General features: G+C 42.2%; 2 protein-coding genes across 7 annotated transcripts; both read left to right on the forward strand.

Moving 5' to 3' along the window:
- Nucleotides 1-3,304: 3,304 nt before the first annotated feature.
- LOC139424056 (solute carrier family 25 member 19) lies at nucleotides 3,305-10,008 on the forward strand. Its single transcript, XM_071175747.1, has 7 exons — nucleotides 3,305-3,443; nucleotides 4,214-4,382; nucleotides 6,323-6,478; nucleotides 6,794-6,964; nucleotides 7,373-7,553; nucleotides 7,820-7,950; nucleotides 8,090-10,008. The coding sequence occupies exons 2-7, from the start codon at nucleotides 4,251-4,253 to the stop codon at nucleotides 8,267-8,269; spliced, it is 951 nt and encodes a 316-aa protein (XP_071031848.1). The 5' UTR covers nucleotides 3,305-3,443; nucleotides 4,214-4,250; the 3' UTR covers nucleotides 8,270-10,008.
- A 128-nt stretch (nucleotides 10,009-10,136) lies between these two features.
- LOC139365112 (MIF4G domain containing b) lies at nucleotides 10,137-15,944 on the forward strand. 6 transcript variants are annotated; one of them, XM_071102500.1, is made up of 6 exons: nucleotides 10,137-10,255; nucleotides 11,082-11,175; nucleotides 11,487-11,596; nucleotides 12,011-12,166; nucleotides 12,679-12,771; nucleotides 13,073-15,944. In XM_071102500.1, exons 2-6 carry the CDS (start codon nucleotides 11,097-11,099, stop codon nucleotides 13,298-13,300), a joined length of 666 nt encoding a protein of 221 aa, XP_070958601.1. In that variant the 5' UTR covers nucleotides 10,137-10,255; nucleotides 11,082-11,096; the 3' UTR covers nucleotides 13,301-15,944. The 6 variants fall into 6 exon arrangements, with proteins under 6 accessions (XP_070958601.1, XP_070958602.1, XP_070958599.1 ...); XM_071102501.1 differs by having other exon boundaries at nucleotides 10,148-10,212; XM_071102498.1 differs by having other exon boundaries at nucleotides 10,157-10,255; nucleotides 11,469-11,596.
- The last annotated feature ends 21 nt before the right edge of the window (nucleotides 15,945-15,965 follow it).

The following is a 15,965-nucleotide window of genomic DNA, read 5'->3' on the forward strand; positions in this document are numbered from 1 at the left end:
CAATCTGGAATTGGTACATACATTTTGTTTACTTTTACATGAATAATATATAGCCATTGTTTCTAGTAAAATATAACTTCACCACTATTTTTCAACCGTCTTGCTGCTGCTTAATTCATCCCTCTGTTTTTATCCATCTACATCCAGTGGGGCTTTTGTTCATCTGCCTCCCCATCCATCATGTCTCATAGTGTGTGTGTGTGAGCACAGCTGGGGCCTGGCAGGATGTGTGTATATGTGTTTGGTTGTGCTTGCTTGAGTGTATGTATGTATATATGTGTGTGTGCAGCCAGGTCGCTCATGATCCACTTTGACATCTGACATCCGTCCAGGTACCCAAAACTGGCCATTAAGGGCAACAGTGAGCGTTGTGGACCGGGGTGGCAGATGGGTGTAAACTGCAAGATCCAGCTCTGAAGGTTGTATGTTCAGTCCCAGTGACAGAACTTGTTTTAAATGTTTTTGTTTTAAGCCTTTCCCAAACCTTAACCATTCAGAATGAAGGCCTAAACTTAACCGTGGAGTTGTTTTTGTTTTAAGCCTTTCCCAAACCTTAACCATTCAGAATGAATGCCTAAACTTAACCATGGAATTGTTTTACGCCTAAGCCGCGAACTTCAGCTCCGAGGGTGTGTTCAAAGCCAAGTATAGACACTCCTTTGATTTAAAAAAAAAACCTATTCCAAACCTTAACCCTTAACTTAACCATTCAAAATGAGGGGTTCAACCTGTGGTGTCCAAAACACCTCGAAATTTGACATTTGGAGCAACTTCAAAATGTTTGACGTTTGGAGAAATGTGGACAAACGGCAGAATCTGAAGTCAAATTGGTCAAACTATGAGGTCTTGTGTGTGTGTGTGTGTGTGTGTGAGCACAGCTGGGGCCAGGCTGGACATAAACTTTGGGACACAATGGATTACACGAGTTCCTGCTTATCTCGTTTGGACACTGCAGGGGGCAAGGAGAACAGACCAAACACTGGCACAGACACAATACACTGACCTTCAGCATTTAACAGGACAATAAATTATCATCAACATGGCATTATGTTCATATAGAGTCTACAGTATATGTAGTATTATAGACTATGGTTATCTTGCCAAGAGGTGTTTTTCATGTCTATATGGTCCTGGACTTGCACATACAGTGGGGAGAACAAGTACTTGATACACTGCAGATTTTGCAGGTTTTCCTACTTACAAAGCATGTAGAGGTCTGTAATTTTTATCGTAGGTACACTTCAACTGTGAGAGACGGAATCTAAAACAAAAATTCAGAAAATCACATTGTATGATCTTTAAGTAATTAATTTGCATTTTATTGCATGACGTAAGTATTTGATCACCTACCAACCAGTAAGAATTCTGGCTCTCACAGACCTGTTAGTTTTTCTTTAAGAAGCCCTCCTGTTTTCCACTCATTACCTGTATTAACTGCACCTGTTTGAACTCATTACCTGTATAAAAGACACCTGTCCACACACTCAATCAAACAGACTCCAACCTCTCCACATTGGCCAAGACCAGAGAGCTGTGTAAAGACATCAGGGATATAATTGTAGACCTGCACAAGGCTGGGATGGGCTACAGGACAATAGGCAAGCAGCTTGGTGAGAAGGCAACAACTGTTGGCGCAATTATTGGAAAATGGAAGAAGTTCAAGATGACGGTCAATCACCCTCGGTCTGGGGCTCCATGCAAGATCTCACCTCGTGGAGCATCAATGATCATGAGGAAGGTGAGGGATCAGCCCAGAACTACACGGCAGGACCTGGTCAATGACCTGAAGAGAGCTGGGACCACAGTCTCAAAGAAAACCATTAGTAACACACTACGCTGTCATGGATTAAAATCCTGCAGCTCACACAAGGTCCCCCTGCTCAAGCCAGCGCATGTCCAGGCCCGTCTGAAGTTTGCCAATGACCATCTGGATGATCCAGAGGAGGAATGGGAGAAGGTCATGTGGTCTGATGAGACAAAGAGCTTTTTTGTCTAAACTCCACTCACCGTGTTTGGAGGAAGAAAAAGGATGAGTACAACCCCAAGAACACCATCCCAGCTGTGAAGCAGGGAGGTGGAAACATCATTCTTTGGGGATGCTTTTCTGCAAAGGGGACAGGATGACTGCACCGTATTGAGGGGAGGATGGATGGGGCCATGTATCGCGAGATCTTGGCCAACAACCTCCTTCCCTCAGTAAGAGCATTGAAGATGGGTCGTGGCTGGGTTTTCCAGCATGACAACGACCCGAAACACACAGCCAGGGCAACTAAGGAGTGGCTCCGTAAGAAGCATCTCAAGGTCCTGGAGTGGCCTAGCCAGTCTCCAGACCTGAACCCAATATAAAATCTTTGGAGGGAGCTGAAAGTCCATATTGCCCAGTGACAGCCCTGAAACCTGAAGGGTCTGGAGAAGGTCTGTATGGAGGAGTGGGCCAAAATCCCTGCTGCAGTGTGTGCAAACCTGGTCAAAAACTACAGGAAATTCTGCTTTTCTGATGTATCAAATACTTAAGTCATGCAATAAAATGCAAATTAATTACTTAAAAATCATACAATGTGATTTTCTGGATTTTTGTTTTAGATTCCGTCTCTCACAGTTGAAGTGTACCTATGATAAAAATTACAGACCTCTACATACTTTGTAAGTAGGAAAAACCTGCAAAATCGGCAGTGTATCAAATACTTGTTCTCCCCACTGTATGTGTGAGCGACCAGGTATTCAACCAGGTTCATCTGCATGACTCAATACCACCTTAGCTCACTGATCTAAAGGCACTCTGGGAAATAACGTAAGTCTTCAGGTCTCAACCACCTCCTTCCACACTCTATTGAGACAGAGCCAACAAAGTAGACATTGTTCTTTCTCACCAGCGTTGACTCTAATGATTATAATAAACGTCACATCATCTATATGACCTTGGGATTCAAACAGACTTTCAGCTCTGATTTTATTGTCCTAATGTACTTTAACATAATGTGATTGTTACAATATAATGAGTCTTGGTCACAGACTGTTTAAATAGTTTTTTTCTACAGTCAATAAAACGGAAAATTGTGCAGTAAATCAATGTTATTGGACCTTTAACAATATTGTTGTAGAGCGTCAACCTTAGGCTGTCTTGTTTTTATTTATTTGATGACTTTTGTACAATATACTTTACCTGAAACTATGCAGACGTTGTGATACAGTACTGAATAATGAAACTGGTTACTTAACAACAGTGACATCTTGTGTCATAAGGGGAACACATGTAGTGCAACTAGGATTGCAGGGTCACGTGATCCATCCCTCCATGCGGATTGGTTCGATTTGCACCATTCTCCGGTCTCCAGATTGGTTTGAGTAAGCTAAATTGTATGAAAAGAAGAAGTACATGTAGCCTTATCAGTCCTTCACTAACTATTCTTTCACACATTTCCATGGAAGAGCAGCACATAAAAGTGAGTCGACAGTTCTACACATTTTAGCTATAAATTGCGAGCTAGATTGAAGTAAAACAGATTGAGTGGCTATGCTAGCTAACCTCATAGTTATGCCAAGGTCCTGTCCTCTATGCTATTTTTTTGAAGAACGTTAATACCTACTGTATTTACTATGAATAATCACTGCAACTAATGTACCGAAGAATAGGACGTGATCATCAATTGCAGTCAACGTGTGTGATCTCCACATGTGTCTGATTAGGAGGAAGGGCTGATCAATAACTTGGTAGTTAGTTAGCTAGTTAGGCAACTCAACAACAGTAAGTTACTGTAGCTGTCAGCTAGATGCAGGTGTCATGTCAACATCAGCAGAGTCAACTTCCATCACACATGATTGATCAGTGGAATTTGCCTGATGACTCTTTTATACAGCTACTAACTATCTCTAGTGGCAGTGATGCACAAATAAGTGATACAGAATTGGCTTCCAATAAAAATAGCAACATACTGAATCGTGAATCACAATAGCCTATCCATATTTACAGTGACTGTCTCTCAGAGAAACTACTAGTCACCCTGTATACAGTGGAGGCTGCTGAGGGGAGGACGGCTCATAATAATGTCTGGAACGGTGCAAATGGAATGCCGCAAATGGAACGGCATCAAACCATGTGCTTGATGTATTGAATACCATTCCACTGACTTCGCTCCAGCCATTACCACAAGCCCGTCCTCCCCAATTAAGGTGCCACCAACCTCCTGTGCTGTATAACATGTTCTCTCCCCAGACCTGAGGTCTTCTGGTGAGGCTGCTGTGGAGTCATCATGGTGGGCTATGACCCAGGGTCTAAGGGCGCTGCTCCAGCCCCAGAAGATGCAGCTCTGTCTGGGTCAGCCGCAGGCATGGTGACCCGAGCACTGATCAGCCCCCTGGATGTCATCAAGATAAGATTCCAGGTACAGTAAGCATCAGATGGATATTATTGTGGTGCATGTTTTAGTTGCATGGCCACTTTGGACCCTAATCTACTACACAATTAAATGCAACATAATGTAAGTTGGAACTACAGTGCCTTCAGAAAGTATTCAGACCCCATTACTTTTTCCACATTTTGTAACATTACAGCCTTATTCTAAAATGTATTATATAGTTGTTTCCCTTAATCTACACACAATACCCCATAAAGACAAAGCAAAAACAGGTTTTTAGACGTTAGATAATTTATAAAATACAAAACTGCAATATGACATTTACATAAGTATTCAGACCCTTTACTCAGTACTTTGTTGAAGCACCCTTGGCAGCGATTACAGCCTTGCGTCTTCTTGGGAATGATGCTACAAGCTTGGCACACCTGTATTTGGGGGAGTTTCTCCCTTCTCTGCAGATCCTCTCAAGAGTTGTCAGGTTGGATGGGGAGTGTTGCTGCACAGCTATTTCCAGGTCTCTCCAGATATGTTCGATCGGGTTCAAGTTCAGGCTCTGGCTGGGCCACTCAAGGACATTCAGAGACTTGTCCCGAAGCCACTCCTGTGTGGTCTTGGCTGTGTGCTTGGGGTCGTTGTCCTTTTGGAAGGTGAACCTTCGCCGCAGTCTGAGGTCCTGAGCGGTCTGGACCAGGTTTTCATCAAGGATCTCTCTGTACTTTGTTACGTTGTTGTTACGTCTCCCAGTCCCTGCCGCTTAAAAACATCCCCACAGCATGATGCTGCCACCACCATGCTTCACCGTAGGGATGGTGCCAGGTTTCCTCCAGACGTGACGCTTGGCATTCATGCCAAAGAGTTGAATCTTGGTTTCATCAGACCAGAGAATATTGTTTCTCATGGTCCGAGTGTCTTTAGGTGCCTTTTGGCAAATTCCAAGCGAGCTTTCATATGCCTTTTACTGAGGAGTGGCTTCCGTCTGGCCAATCTACTGTAAAAGCCTGATTGGTGGAGTGCTGCAGAGATGGTTGTCCTTCTTGAACGCTCTCTCATCTCCACAGAGGAACTCGAGAGCTTTGTCAGAGTGACCATCGGGTCCAACAAGGTCCTTCTCCCCCTATTGCTCAGTTTGGCTGGGCGGCCAGCTCTAGGAAGAGTCTTGGTGGTTTCAAACTTCTTCCATTTAAGAATGATTGAGGCCACTGTGTTATTGAGGACCTTCAATGCTGCAGAAATATTTTGGTACACTTCCCCAGATCTGTGCCTCATCACAATCCTGTCTCGGAGCTCTATGGCCAATTCCTTCAACCTCATGGCTTGGTTTTTGCTGTGACATGCACTGTCAACTGTGGGACCTTATATAGACAGGTGTGTGCCTTTCCAAATCATCTCCAATCAATTGAATCTACCACAGGTGAACTCCAAGTTGTAGAAATATCTCAAGGATGATCAATGGAAACAGGAGGCACCTGAGCTCAATTTCAAGTCTCATAGCAAAGGGGTCTGAATACATTCCGAATGCACTGTTTTTGTGGCCAAACCCTAGTGGTTCTGGTAAACATACAACTCGGTTATTTGTGCATGATAACCGCTGCCCAGGCTTTTATGACTCGAACCAAAAAGCTCAGTGTTGTGAGACTCACTGAAATCAAGCTGTTTTTGTCCTGAAGAAGTTTGTTTCATTGCTACTAACCATTGTTTGGTTGTGCTGCATTCTTTTGATGTGAGTCACAGCACCACACCCAGACCCTCAGACACCACTGGGCATGCCCAGTTTCTCACAACACACTGGTGGCCATGGCAACACACACTGATGATGTGCTCAGCATTTGCTAGGGAATGACTTACAACTGTGTGTGTGTGTGTGTGTGTGCATGTGCATATGTGTATTTCGTTCTACACAAGAATGTCTATAGCAGAATGTCCTCTTTCCCCTGTATGACACTACACACCCCTCCTTGCGTACACAGTTGCAGATAGAGCGCGTATCGTCAAAGCACCCTGAAGGGAAGTACTGGGGTCTGTTCCAGGCATCACGTTGTATCCTGGCAGAGGAGGGGCTGCCTGCCTTCTGGAAAGGACATGTCCCCGCCCAGCTCCTCTCTGTCTGCTTCGGGGCAGTACAGGTAGGGAACATACACTGTCAGAATTCCCTGTTGTATGTCACACAGTGTTGTGGTTGAATGAGTTGTTTTCTGACTCAACTCTTTGTCCCTAGCTAGCCGTTGCCCTGTAACGCCTCAATAGCATCTCTCACATGGTAGTGGGTTGATAGATTATAATATATAGTCATGTGCCTCACTTTTTTTCTCTCTCTTGTTTTTATCCCTGTGGTCTCCATTCATGGCTGTGCTGTATAACTTGGCACTGTTGTCTGAATTTTGTGTTTTCATCTGTGCTTTAAGTTTGTGTTTTAAGGCTGTGTTTTCGTCCCTCCATAGTTTGCCAGCTTTGAGTTCCTGACTGAGATGACCCACAAGAGCACTGCATATGACAGCCAGACAGCAGGGGTGCACTTTGTGTGTGGCGGTCTGGCCGCCTGCTCTGCCACTGTAGCCTGCCAGCCACTAGACACACTGCGAACACGCTTCGCAGCTCAGGGAGAGCCCAAGGTGAGAGACAAAGAAAAACATACAGTATGAATCTATCGAAAAGCATTAGCTTTATTGTACCATTATCAAAAGCAGTAATAGTCCATTTACTCTGCAACCCATAATTTGCCAAGCACCAAAACGACAACCACACAATTTCAACCAGTAATTTATTATTTATAAACTAAATATGCATTTATAGTAAACTAGGTATAATAATTAACTGTCAAACTACTTAACCCCTTAAAAGGATCATTTTAGAAAAATGTAACATCTTTATTTAGATATTTGTTTCCTTACCTTGAAGGCAGTCTATGGACAAGGAGTGACTGCAATCCACACTTTGGCTTTGTTAAAGTGTTATCATTGTATCTTTGGCTTGTGCTACTGATAGCTATTAGCTAACCACAGGCATCATCTGTAACATAGGTGTATGGCAGCCTGAGACATGCTGTGTCCACCATGTACCGCACTGAGGGGGCCCTGGGGTTCTACCGTGGCCTGGGCCCAACACTGGTGGCAGTGTTCCCCTACGCAGGCCTGCAGTTCTTCTTCTACAAGGTCCTCAAGAACCTCATGGGACCACCGCCCAAGGACAGCAACGTCGGAGGTCAGTGGCCAGTGTAGGGATGGTCATGCCTTTGAAAACATGACACTGTTTAAATACACAACACTGTACACATAGCAATGACTGTTAAGGGTATAGGGCCTAGAAACTAGAATATAACCTCGGCTTGGCTAGCAAACAGGAAACTAACTATGTAACTAGGGCCTGGATAGTGCCCAGTACCACTGACTGAACACAAATACATGACTTTGAAGGATAGTGGCCTAGAAACTACCTGAACATTACTGCTAGTTTCCTTTCTATTGTAGGCAACCTCAGAAGCTTGGTATGTGGAAGCTGTGCTGGAGTCATCAGCAAGACAATGACCTACCCCTTTGACCTCATCAAAAAGAGACTGCAGGTGGGAGGGTTTGAAGAAGCCAGAGTCCACTTTGGACAGGTACGGTAGACATCTTATTACTTTGTCTCATTCAGTCATGTGCCTGACAGCAGGTCTTATATTAGGTCGAAGATGGCTGTCATACGGGGCATCCATCTACATGACATTGAAGTGTGTTGTCTCTGCTTACTGTGTGCAGGTGCGGAAGTATGGTGGCTTTGTAGACTGTGTGTCCCAGATCGCCAGAGAGGAGGGTCTCCGGGGCTTTCTCAAAGGCCTATCTCCCAGCCTAGTGAAAGCAGCTGTCTCCACGGGCTTCACCTTCTTCTGGTATGAGTTCTTCCTTAATGCCATACAGAACCTGAAGGGCAGCCAGTGAGCAGAGGAGCTCTGGGTAGAAGTTGCTTTTAGGCACAGATCTAGGATCAGCTCAACCGCTCCAAATTCTAATCTCAACCAATATGGGGAAAATGTGAAAATGGACCATAGAGCAGTGTCTAGGGCAGCATTTCCCTAACTCGGTCCTCGGGACCCCAGGGGGTACACATTTTGTTTTTTTGCCCTAGCACTACACAGCTGATTCAAATGATCAAGGCTTGATGATTAGTTGATTATTTGAATCAGCTGTGTAGTGCTAGGGCAAAAACCAAAACGTCCACCCGGGGGCCAGAATCGAGTTTAGGAAACTCTGGCTTAGGGGCAGCTGAAGAAGCAGAGGAACTCAAAGCACTGGGAAAGAAAGGAGGGAATGGGAGGGAATGGCAGAATCACGCACATCTACATCGTACATGCCAAATCCCCCTCCCGCTGGTGATAGGAGTCAACATTGCTGGGAAGAAGAAAAAAAGGCTCTCCTTACTGCTGTTTACCTATAGTGTATCTTATAAGTTGGGAAAGTCTAGGTGTGGTGCTGCTCTGGACCTTCCACATAAGGAATGATGTCACCTCACCTTACCGTGTGTTTGTCAGTGTCCAAACACCTTGATGTTAGTATGTCTATACTGGAACTCTTTGCTGTTGTTTTTACACTATATTCATGGTTTGTGGTGCACAGTCTATATTGAGGACAGGAAGCCTGTTACTTTTAAAGACTTTTGTAATTGACCAAAAATGGCCATATTTGTAACCGCTATCGTAACAATGTGTTCTGTTTCAACTACCTGCAGAATTGCCTTATTTGATGGGCAGCATAAGGAGGATATAACCATTGTCATAGATCATGTACTGAGAATATACCTCTGGAAGTGTTATTCTGTGTTTTGACAGCTGCGGAAGGGGGGGAAATCACTTAAATTCTCCATTTCAATGTTTTGTGTGTTAAATTGATAAGCTCAGATGGTTGCTCTTGAAACCGATAGATACCATGGAGCGAAGGGAAAGAGATGCTTGATCTAGGCTAAAATAAATAGTCAGAACCTGGTCAAAGTTGAGCCTATCACGGAATGCTCTTTAATAGGGACGAATCAATAAATTTCAGCTAAAAGTTGTGGTGTTAACTAATGTGTTAGCATAGACTCAGTTATCATGCATTCTAAATGAGGTACAAGGGTTTGTTGCTTTCCGAGTGGAATGTGTTTCAATATTTATAACCATTTCTATATGGTTGGTAATGCTTATTTAATAACAAAAGTACATTTACCATCTATGCTGTTTTCAGTTTCCTTTTCTTTGATGTTCTGTACATTAATTTCAAGTAACCTGTTGTAACAGCTTTTATGGCTCAGCATTGGATTTTTTTGCTAAATTCTCAAACTGGCACTTGCTCAGTGATAAATTATGACTAAAGAAGCATGACGGTGTATGTTAGTTTTAAATATATGACCAACTGAATAAGAGCGTCTGCTAAATGATTAAAATGTAAACGTCTAAACACAGCATATCTAACACTGTATTTAAAATTGAATATTTATTCTATGTATGTTTAATGCTGGAAAGATTGCACTTGGTGGGACAATTTCTTGTACTATGTGTAACATTGTGTCGGCTACTGATGCACGGTACAAAGTGGTGGCAGGTGTGTCAGTCTATATTTGGGTTTTTATTTAAAACGCATTGTATCGTACTTACCCATGCTTTGTTATTTTTGAACTGTTTTTGAATAAAGAAAATGCATGCAAATGAACCTGTCATTGGAATGATATAGTCAGAATAGAACAGATTGTAATAATGTGGGTTTCGTTAATGGGTAAACAGTTTATTTAACGTCACTGGACACTTCTCCCTAGGCGTCAGTGCGCATTTTGTCCAATACTGTTGGAACACAGCGCGTGCGCAGAAAGCACTCAGGAAGTGAGGAACAAACAGCACAGCACAGTGGAGGGTGTATGTACAATGTAATCACTGCTTCAAACTTAACTTTAGGAAAGTAAGTCTTGATTTAAGTTTATATTTAGAAACCTGAACGAACATAATTTGAGCTCTTGTAAATCAGACTTGGCAAGTCAATTAGCTTAGCTAGCTAGCCACTCAACAACTCCTTTTCAAACATATTCCCTTGGTAACTAACGTTATGTGTAACAAGTCGTAAACTAGCTAGCTAGTTGTTTCGTTACTAATTTTAGCAGCTAGTTAGATAGCTAGCTAAATTTTACCGACTTTTTGCATTAATTGCGTGCATGTTTAGTAGCAGCCAATTTTTTTTTTAGGTAGCTCGATCCAATCTCTTATGGTGAAATATTAATACCGCTAACTGTTACCGGTATTTATTGCTGGGTTGGCATGTAGTGCAGTTTGATGCAACGGGACAGGTTGCTGCTAGTCTCGTGCACCAGACTTGCTGCCCTTCCATATCCTGGGAACGAGGTTAGGCTGCTGCAAAGGTTTCGTTTGTTTGAAAATGCAACTCCTGACCCAGTAGAAGTTATGCAATTTCATTGTGACTTTTTACAATGGATGGGTGGAAAATGCATCCTCTAACATACAAATGGCAATTAACTATTGGTATTTGAAGATATGATAAATCTGTTTCTACATTGCTTGTATGCAAACTACCTTTTTATTTGGGCAATATTAGAGGAACTGCGTATGTTGGCTTAATCCCCCATATCCCCCTATGAAAGAGGCCTGGGGGGCAGCCAGATTGATGACAACAGCGTTAGACAGCTTTGTACTGAGACATAGTTCTGTCTAATGAATTTCGCTTGAAATGATGTTTGAAAACATAGTCTGTCTGTATCCATGGTCTTTTTCAGTATCACTTGTAAAAAATGGAAAACTGTAAAGAGGACTACAAGATTCAGTCTTTCGACTTGGAGACCCAGAATCTGCTGAAAACGGCCCTGAAAGGTCAGTCCCTAATGTAGTGATTCTGTGAAGATGTATATAAAGGTCTGTGTGAAAAATCAACACAGCCAGATTGATAATGTTTTGTTTTTACAATTAAGTACATAGTACAGTGTCATGTTCATTAGTGCAAACCGTAGCAATAGATTTCAACAATTTTGCAACAGAAAAAGAAAACAACTTTGTTATTGGGCATGCTCAGATGCAACCTTGCCGTTTCAGAGCGTTATTGTAAAATGTTGTGCCTATTGAACGTGACCCAGTAGCAAGTGTAAGTGTGGCTGTCTTTGGATTAGCCCTCTCTCTGCCCTCAGAGCCCAGCACGGTGGACCTGGAGAAGGTGTCCACTGTCATCGTGGACCAGTCTTTGAAGGACCAGGTCTTCAGCAAAGAGGCAGGACGCATTTGCTACACTATCGTTCAGGTATGGTAATAATCACCTTAAAACTACTTGCCTTTCTGGCTGATAGTAATGGTGGTAACAACAGTAAGGGGAATTATCTTTGACTAGGGCTTCACACCTAGGCCTAGAACATGGTGTGAACTAAAGCTGGAGTTTGACTGTAAACAAGGTCAAATGAGCTCCTCTCTAGAAGCTCAGATCTAAGATCAGCTTACCGTCTTCAAATCCTAACCATTTGGTGGGTGGGCAGCTTAGGGGTGGTGGGGATCAAGGGGTTTATCATTGTCAAATGGCAACTCAATCCTACTCAACCCAATCCTACTATTTTGCTCCCCGGGATCAGTGTTTTAACTTCCTAGTTGTATATATCCATAGACTGGAACCATACAGATGCTTATGGCTGTGTGTGATCTTGTTCTCTACCACACCTTGCAGGCTGAGGCCAAGCACAACAACGGAAACGTGTTCCGGCGGAATCTGCTCAACCGGCTGCAGCTGGAGTTCGTGGCCCGGGAGGACACACGGCTTCGCTCGCTGCAGGAGTGGGTCTGCTTCGTCACCTTTATCTGCAACGTCTTCGACTACCTCAAGGTATGAGCCAAAACATTCCAGAATCCCTATTCATATTCTAACTGGAGATATCTAACAACCTATTCACAAGACTGAACTGAGCCAAGCTGTGCTGGGCATCCATCATAATTGCTGGAACCGTGCTAGAAAGAACATTGTACAAGGACAATATCCAAAACCTGCGCAGTACGGTTCATCCCTATAGTGTGAATCGGGCATCGTACTCTCCAGTTTTATTTGAGCTATTTCTTCATGGAATTAAAAAAAAAAAAATCTTTATTTAAGTAGGCAAATCAGTTAAGAACTAAATATTATTTTCAATGACGGCCTAGGAACAGTGGGTTAACTGCCTTGTTCAGGGGCAGAACGACAGATTTGTACCTAGTCAGCTAGGAGATTCAAACTTGCAACCTTTAGGTTAGTAGCCCAACGCTCTAACCACTAGGCTACCCTGCCGCCCCAAAAATATATATGCATAGAAGCTTTTCTAATCAATTAAATGTTAATAGGTCCTTGTGTTTTCCCCTCCCCAGGTGAACAACATGCCTATGGTGGCTCTGGTGCATCCTGTGTTTGACTGCCTGTTAAGGCTGGCTCAGCCTGACTCACTGAACAACGAGGAAGAGGTGGGTCAAATATGGCACAGCACCTTTTTTAGTATTTCAACTGAGGACATATTTCAATTGTCTCTCACTTCTTTTTGTGCAATATGTTGGTTATTTACCAAACATACATTTCAGATTAAAGGGAGAACCAAATTGAAATGTTTTTGCTAAAATGTCCGGCTTTATATGGTGGCTACTGTTTGAAATCTGAAAACAAATGTACACGCTATAGCCGGAGTACATCTCTGAATGTGATTTCCCCTTCTCTGATAATGATATGCTTTGTTTAATATTGGTGCTCCTTTGCTTCTCCTTCCCCCAGGTAGACTGCCTGGTGCTCCAGCTGCACCGCATTGGGGACCAGCTGGAGAAGATGGACGGACAGAAGATGGACGAGCTCTTCTACCTGCTGCGGGATGGCTTCCTACTGCAGGAGGGCCTGAGCTCCATGGCCCGTCTTCTGCTACTGGAGATCCTAGAGTTCAGAGCCGGGGGCTGGATGCTCAGCGACACGGCCCAGAAATACTACTACAGCGAAGTCACCGACTAGACTGAGGCTAGGCCAGGCTACAGTAGGTGGATGGTGTTCAATAGGAACAACATGGGATTGGACGAGCTCGGGTTGGAATCTCCCGTTTCGTGTCTACTGAATGTGACCCTGAATGATAGTATTGGGAGAGGGGCTGCATCGTGGATGATTCCAGAAAGGACACTTTTTTTGCTGGGCTTTGCCATGGGGTAGCCACTAGTCAGTGTGGTTAGCAGCAGGGATATTTCCACTAGCCAGATAGTCGGTTTGAAATGTGCAATTGTAAATGGTTGTTAAAAGGGTTTATTTTGGCGAGAGGTGTATTTGAATTGGATTGGTTTGAAGCAAGTTTGACTGAAATTCAGGATATTTTGTGGGTTTCGAATTGCAGTTTTTACTCCAGTCAAATGATTTATTATTAATCCCTTTGCTTTCTGACATTCCAATGTTATGAGACATTTCACTATTCTACATAAGTAGTTCAGATACACATTCCAGTCACGTGGGCTTGATCATGATTGAGTTAATCTTATAGATCTTCTGCCAGTCGTTACCGATACTGTTTTCAAAGGTGATGATCTTCGTAAATGTTTCTACAAAGAATCTTGAGAGGTCTGCAGAACTTTTCGAGAGCTTAGACCTTCATTAGGCCCAAGTGAATGTATGAATCAAATTATGATCTTACAATCAATGCTTTACAAAATAGGCTGCTTTTACACAGACAGCCCAATTCTGGTCTTTATTTTGTTTTACCACTAATTTGTATTTTTACCAATCAGATTAACTATTTTGCCAATAATTAGGCGAAATATCAGAATTGGGCTGCCTGTCTAAATACAGCCATAGGGTCCAAATCAATTGGACAAAATACTTTACAGTCAACTTTAGTTTTAAAAGCACCTGTTGTTTGAGTGGTAGATTAAAATGACTGAAAAGCATTTTGGCTAGAGTTGAGGGATTTTTGACAAAATCAATCAAGCAAAAGATTAAAACTACGCATGTAAATCCACGTGGGTCCACCCTGCTGCCAATGACTCTTAAGCCTCTTCGTTTCCTCTTCGGTCAAAAAGCACATGACAAGAGAGGGTGACAATTTGGTATTATTAGGATTTGGGACCAAGAGATTTGTCATAAGTAATTTGTAATATTTCCTTTCTGAAAATATCAATATATTTGACTTTTTATGGTCTGAATCCTAGTTTCTGAATTGTTAATATCACAAGTTTATCTGAAAAATAGTTTTGTAGTACATGTGATGCCAGTATAGACAGCAATATCGTCAAAGCTGGAAGTTCTAGTCAGTTTTTGCTGATTCTAATAAGAACTAGTTTTGCAGATGTTTTTGTATTCACAAGTCTCTAAGAGGTACTGTACCTCTTTTAAACGACATAGTCCACACTTTGGTGCTACAAAATGGATGCTGGCTTTTTGCTTTCGGCTTGGGAAAACTGTGCACCACAATGCAAACATTTATTCAGTTTGGAAGCTGAGAATATTACTGCATTATAGTGACTTTATAAGTTCTGTCTGGCTGTTCACTACTCGTTGCTGTTAGATTTTCAAAACAGTAGTACGTCTGAGATTCATTCCACCAGCACTAAGCTTTTACCAGCTTCACTTTATTGAAGAAGTCCACATCTACTCGTTTTTGTAGTTCAGAATATGTATGTTTTATAATGTTTACACTGTGTGCTGACCGAGTGCTTTAATACGCTCACAAAACCAAACACGGTGTCTTGGAAAAACCACTGACCACAATCAAGCAGCAGACTATTTCTAGGTCCTGTTCCAATATCTTTAACATTCATCTATCCTTCCTTCCTCATAGTAATCACTGATCTAATGTGATCCATTGCAGATATTTTTCCTACCCTAGTTATGTCAGCTCAGTGATTACTGGAAGAAAGTGAGGGAGGCATGGGGAATCGTTGATAATTCCAGCAGGGACATTGACTGAATGAAACTCTTTGAAGAGAGAAGAACCATATCATTTTTTTAAAGATATGATCACAAATATTGTGTTAGTTAGTAGGCTATTTTAGTAACCTCTGTTGGCCCTAGTGGACAGTTGTCGAATAGATTGAAAAGTTTATTTGGTAATAGTAGTTGTGGAATCGGAATAGTAACACTTGGGTGACTGACATAACTTTTCTATTGTTTTACATTTAGTTCACTAGATCAGTGTTTCTCAACAGTTTATTCAAAACTGTGATTCTCAGTGTACATTAAGCAAGCACTAAAATAAACTTGTTGGTCATCCACTAGTTTGAGCATATTTGATAGGGCCATGATGTTGAAAGAAGATTATTGAAGTAAATGTGTATATGCTATAGGGCCTATTTATTGCTACATAAAGACCAAGTATTCAAAGTAGTCATTCAGTAGAAACCTAATTTGAACAGGAAGTGCAGCACTCACAATTTGCCTACTAGTGGTTTGCGTACATGCCATTTGTTTTACACAGAATTACCAAATAAGTTTGAGCATTTTGTACATTTATCTACCCAAGTAGATATATAGAAAGTTTGAGTTTACTGCGTGAAGACAGAGCTCAGTGTATATTTTCCTATAAATATTTCCATTACTGTAGTTGGGTATCTGTTCAAATGTCAGAAGTACCAACATTGGTCAGTTTGAAGATGAATAAAATCAAATTAAAATAAAATCGACCTGGGTTTTACCTGAG

This window comes from Oncorhynchus clarkii, chromosome 13 (assembly GCF_045791955.1).
Source record: "Oncorhynchus clarkii lewisi isolate Uvic-CL-2024 chromosome 13, UVic_Ocla_1.0, whole genome shotgun sequence".
NCBI lineage: Eukaryota > Metazoa > Chordata > Actinopteri > Salmoniformes > Salmonidae > Oncorhynchus > Oncorhynchus clarkii.

Excerpts from the sequence above, each read along its gene's own strand:
- LOC139365112 (XM_071102498.1), top strand. The coding sequence starts at position 11,097 with ATGGAAAACTGTAAAGAGGACTACAAGATTCAGTCTTTCGACTTGGAG. Across the intron at positions 11,176-11,468 it reads GCTGAAAACGGCCCTGAAAG|CCCTCTCTCTGCCCTCAGAG; the intron begins GTCAGTCCCTAA and ends TCTTTGGATTAG. Across the intron at positions 12,772-13,072 it reads CACTGAACAACGAGGAAGAG|GTAGACTGCCTGGTGCTCCA; the intron begins GTGGGTCAAATA and ends TCCTTCCCCCAG.
- LOC139424056 (XM_071175747.1), top strand. The coding sequence starts at position 4,251 with ATGGTGGGCTATGACCCAGGGTCTAAGGGCGCTGCTCCAGCCCCAGAA. Across the intron at positions 6,965-7,372 it reads CAGCTCAGGGAGAGCCCAAG|GTGTATGGCAGCCTGAGACA; the intron begins GTGAGAGACAAA and ends TCTGTAACATAG. Across the intron at positions 7,951-8,089 it reads CCAGAGTCCACTTTGGACAG|GTGCGGAAGTATGGTGGCTT; the intron begins GTACGGTAGACA and ends TACTGTGTGCAG.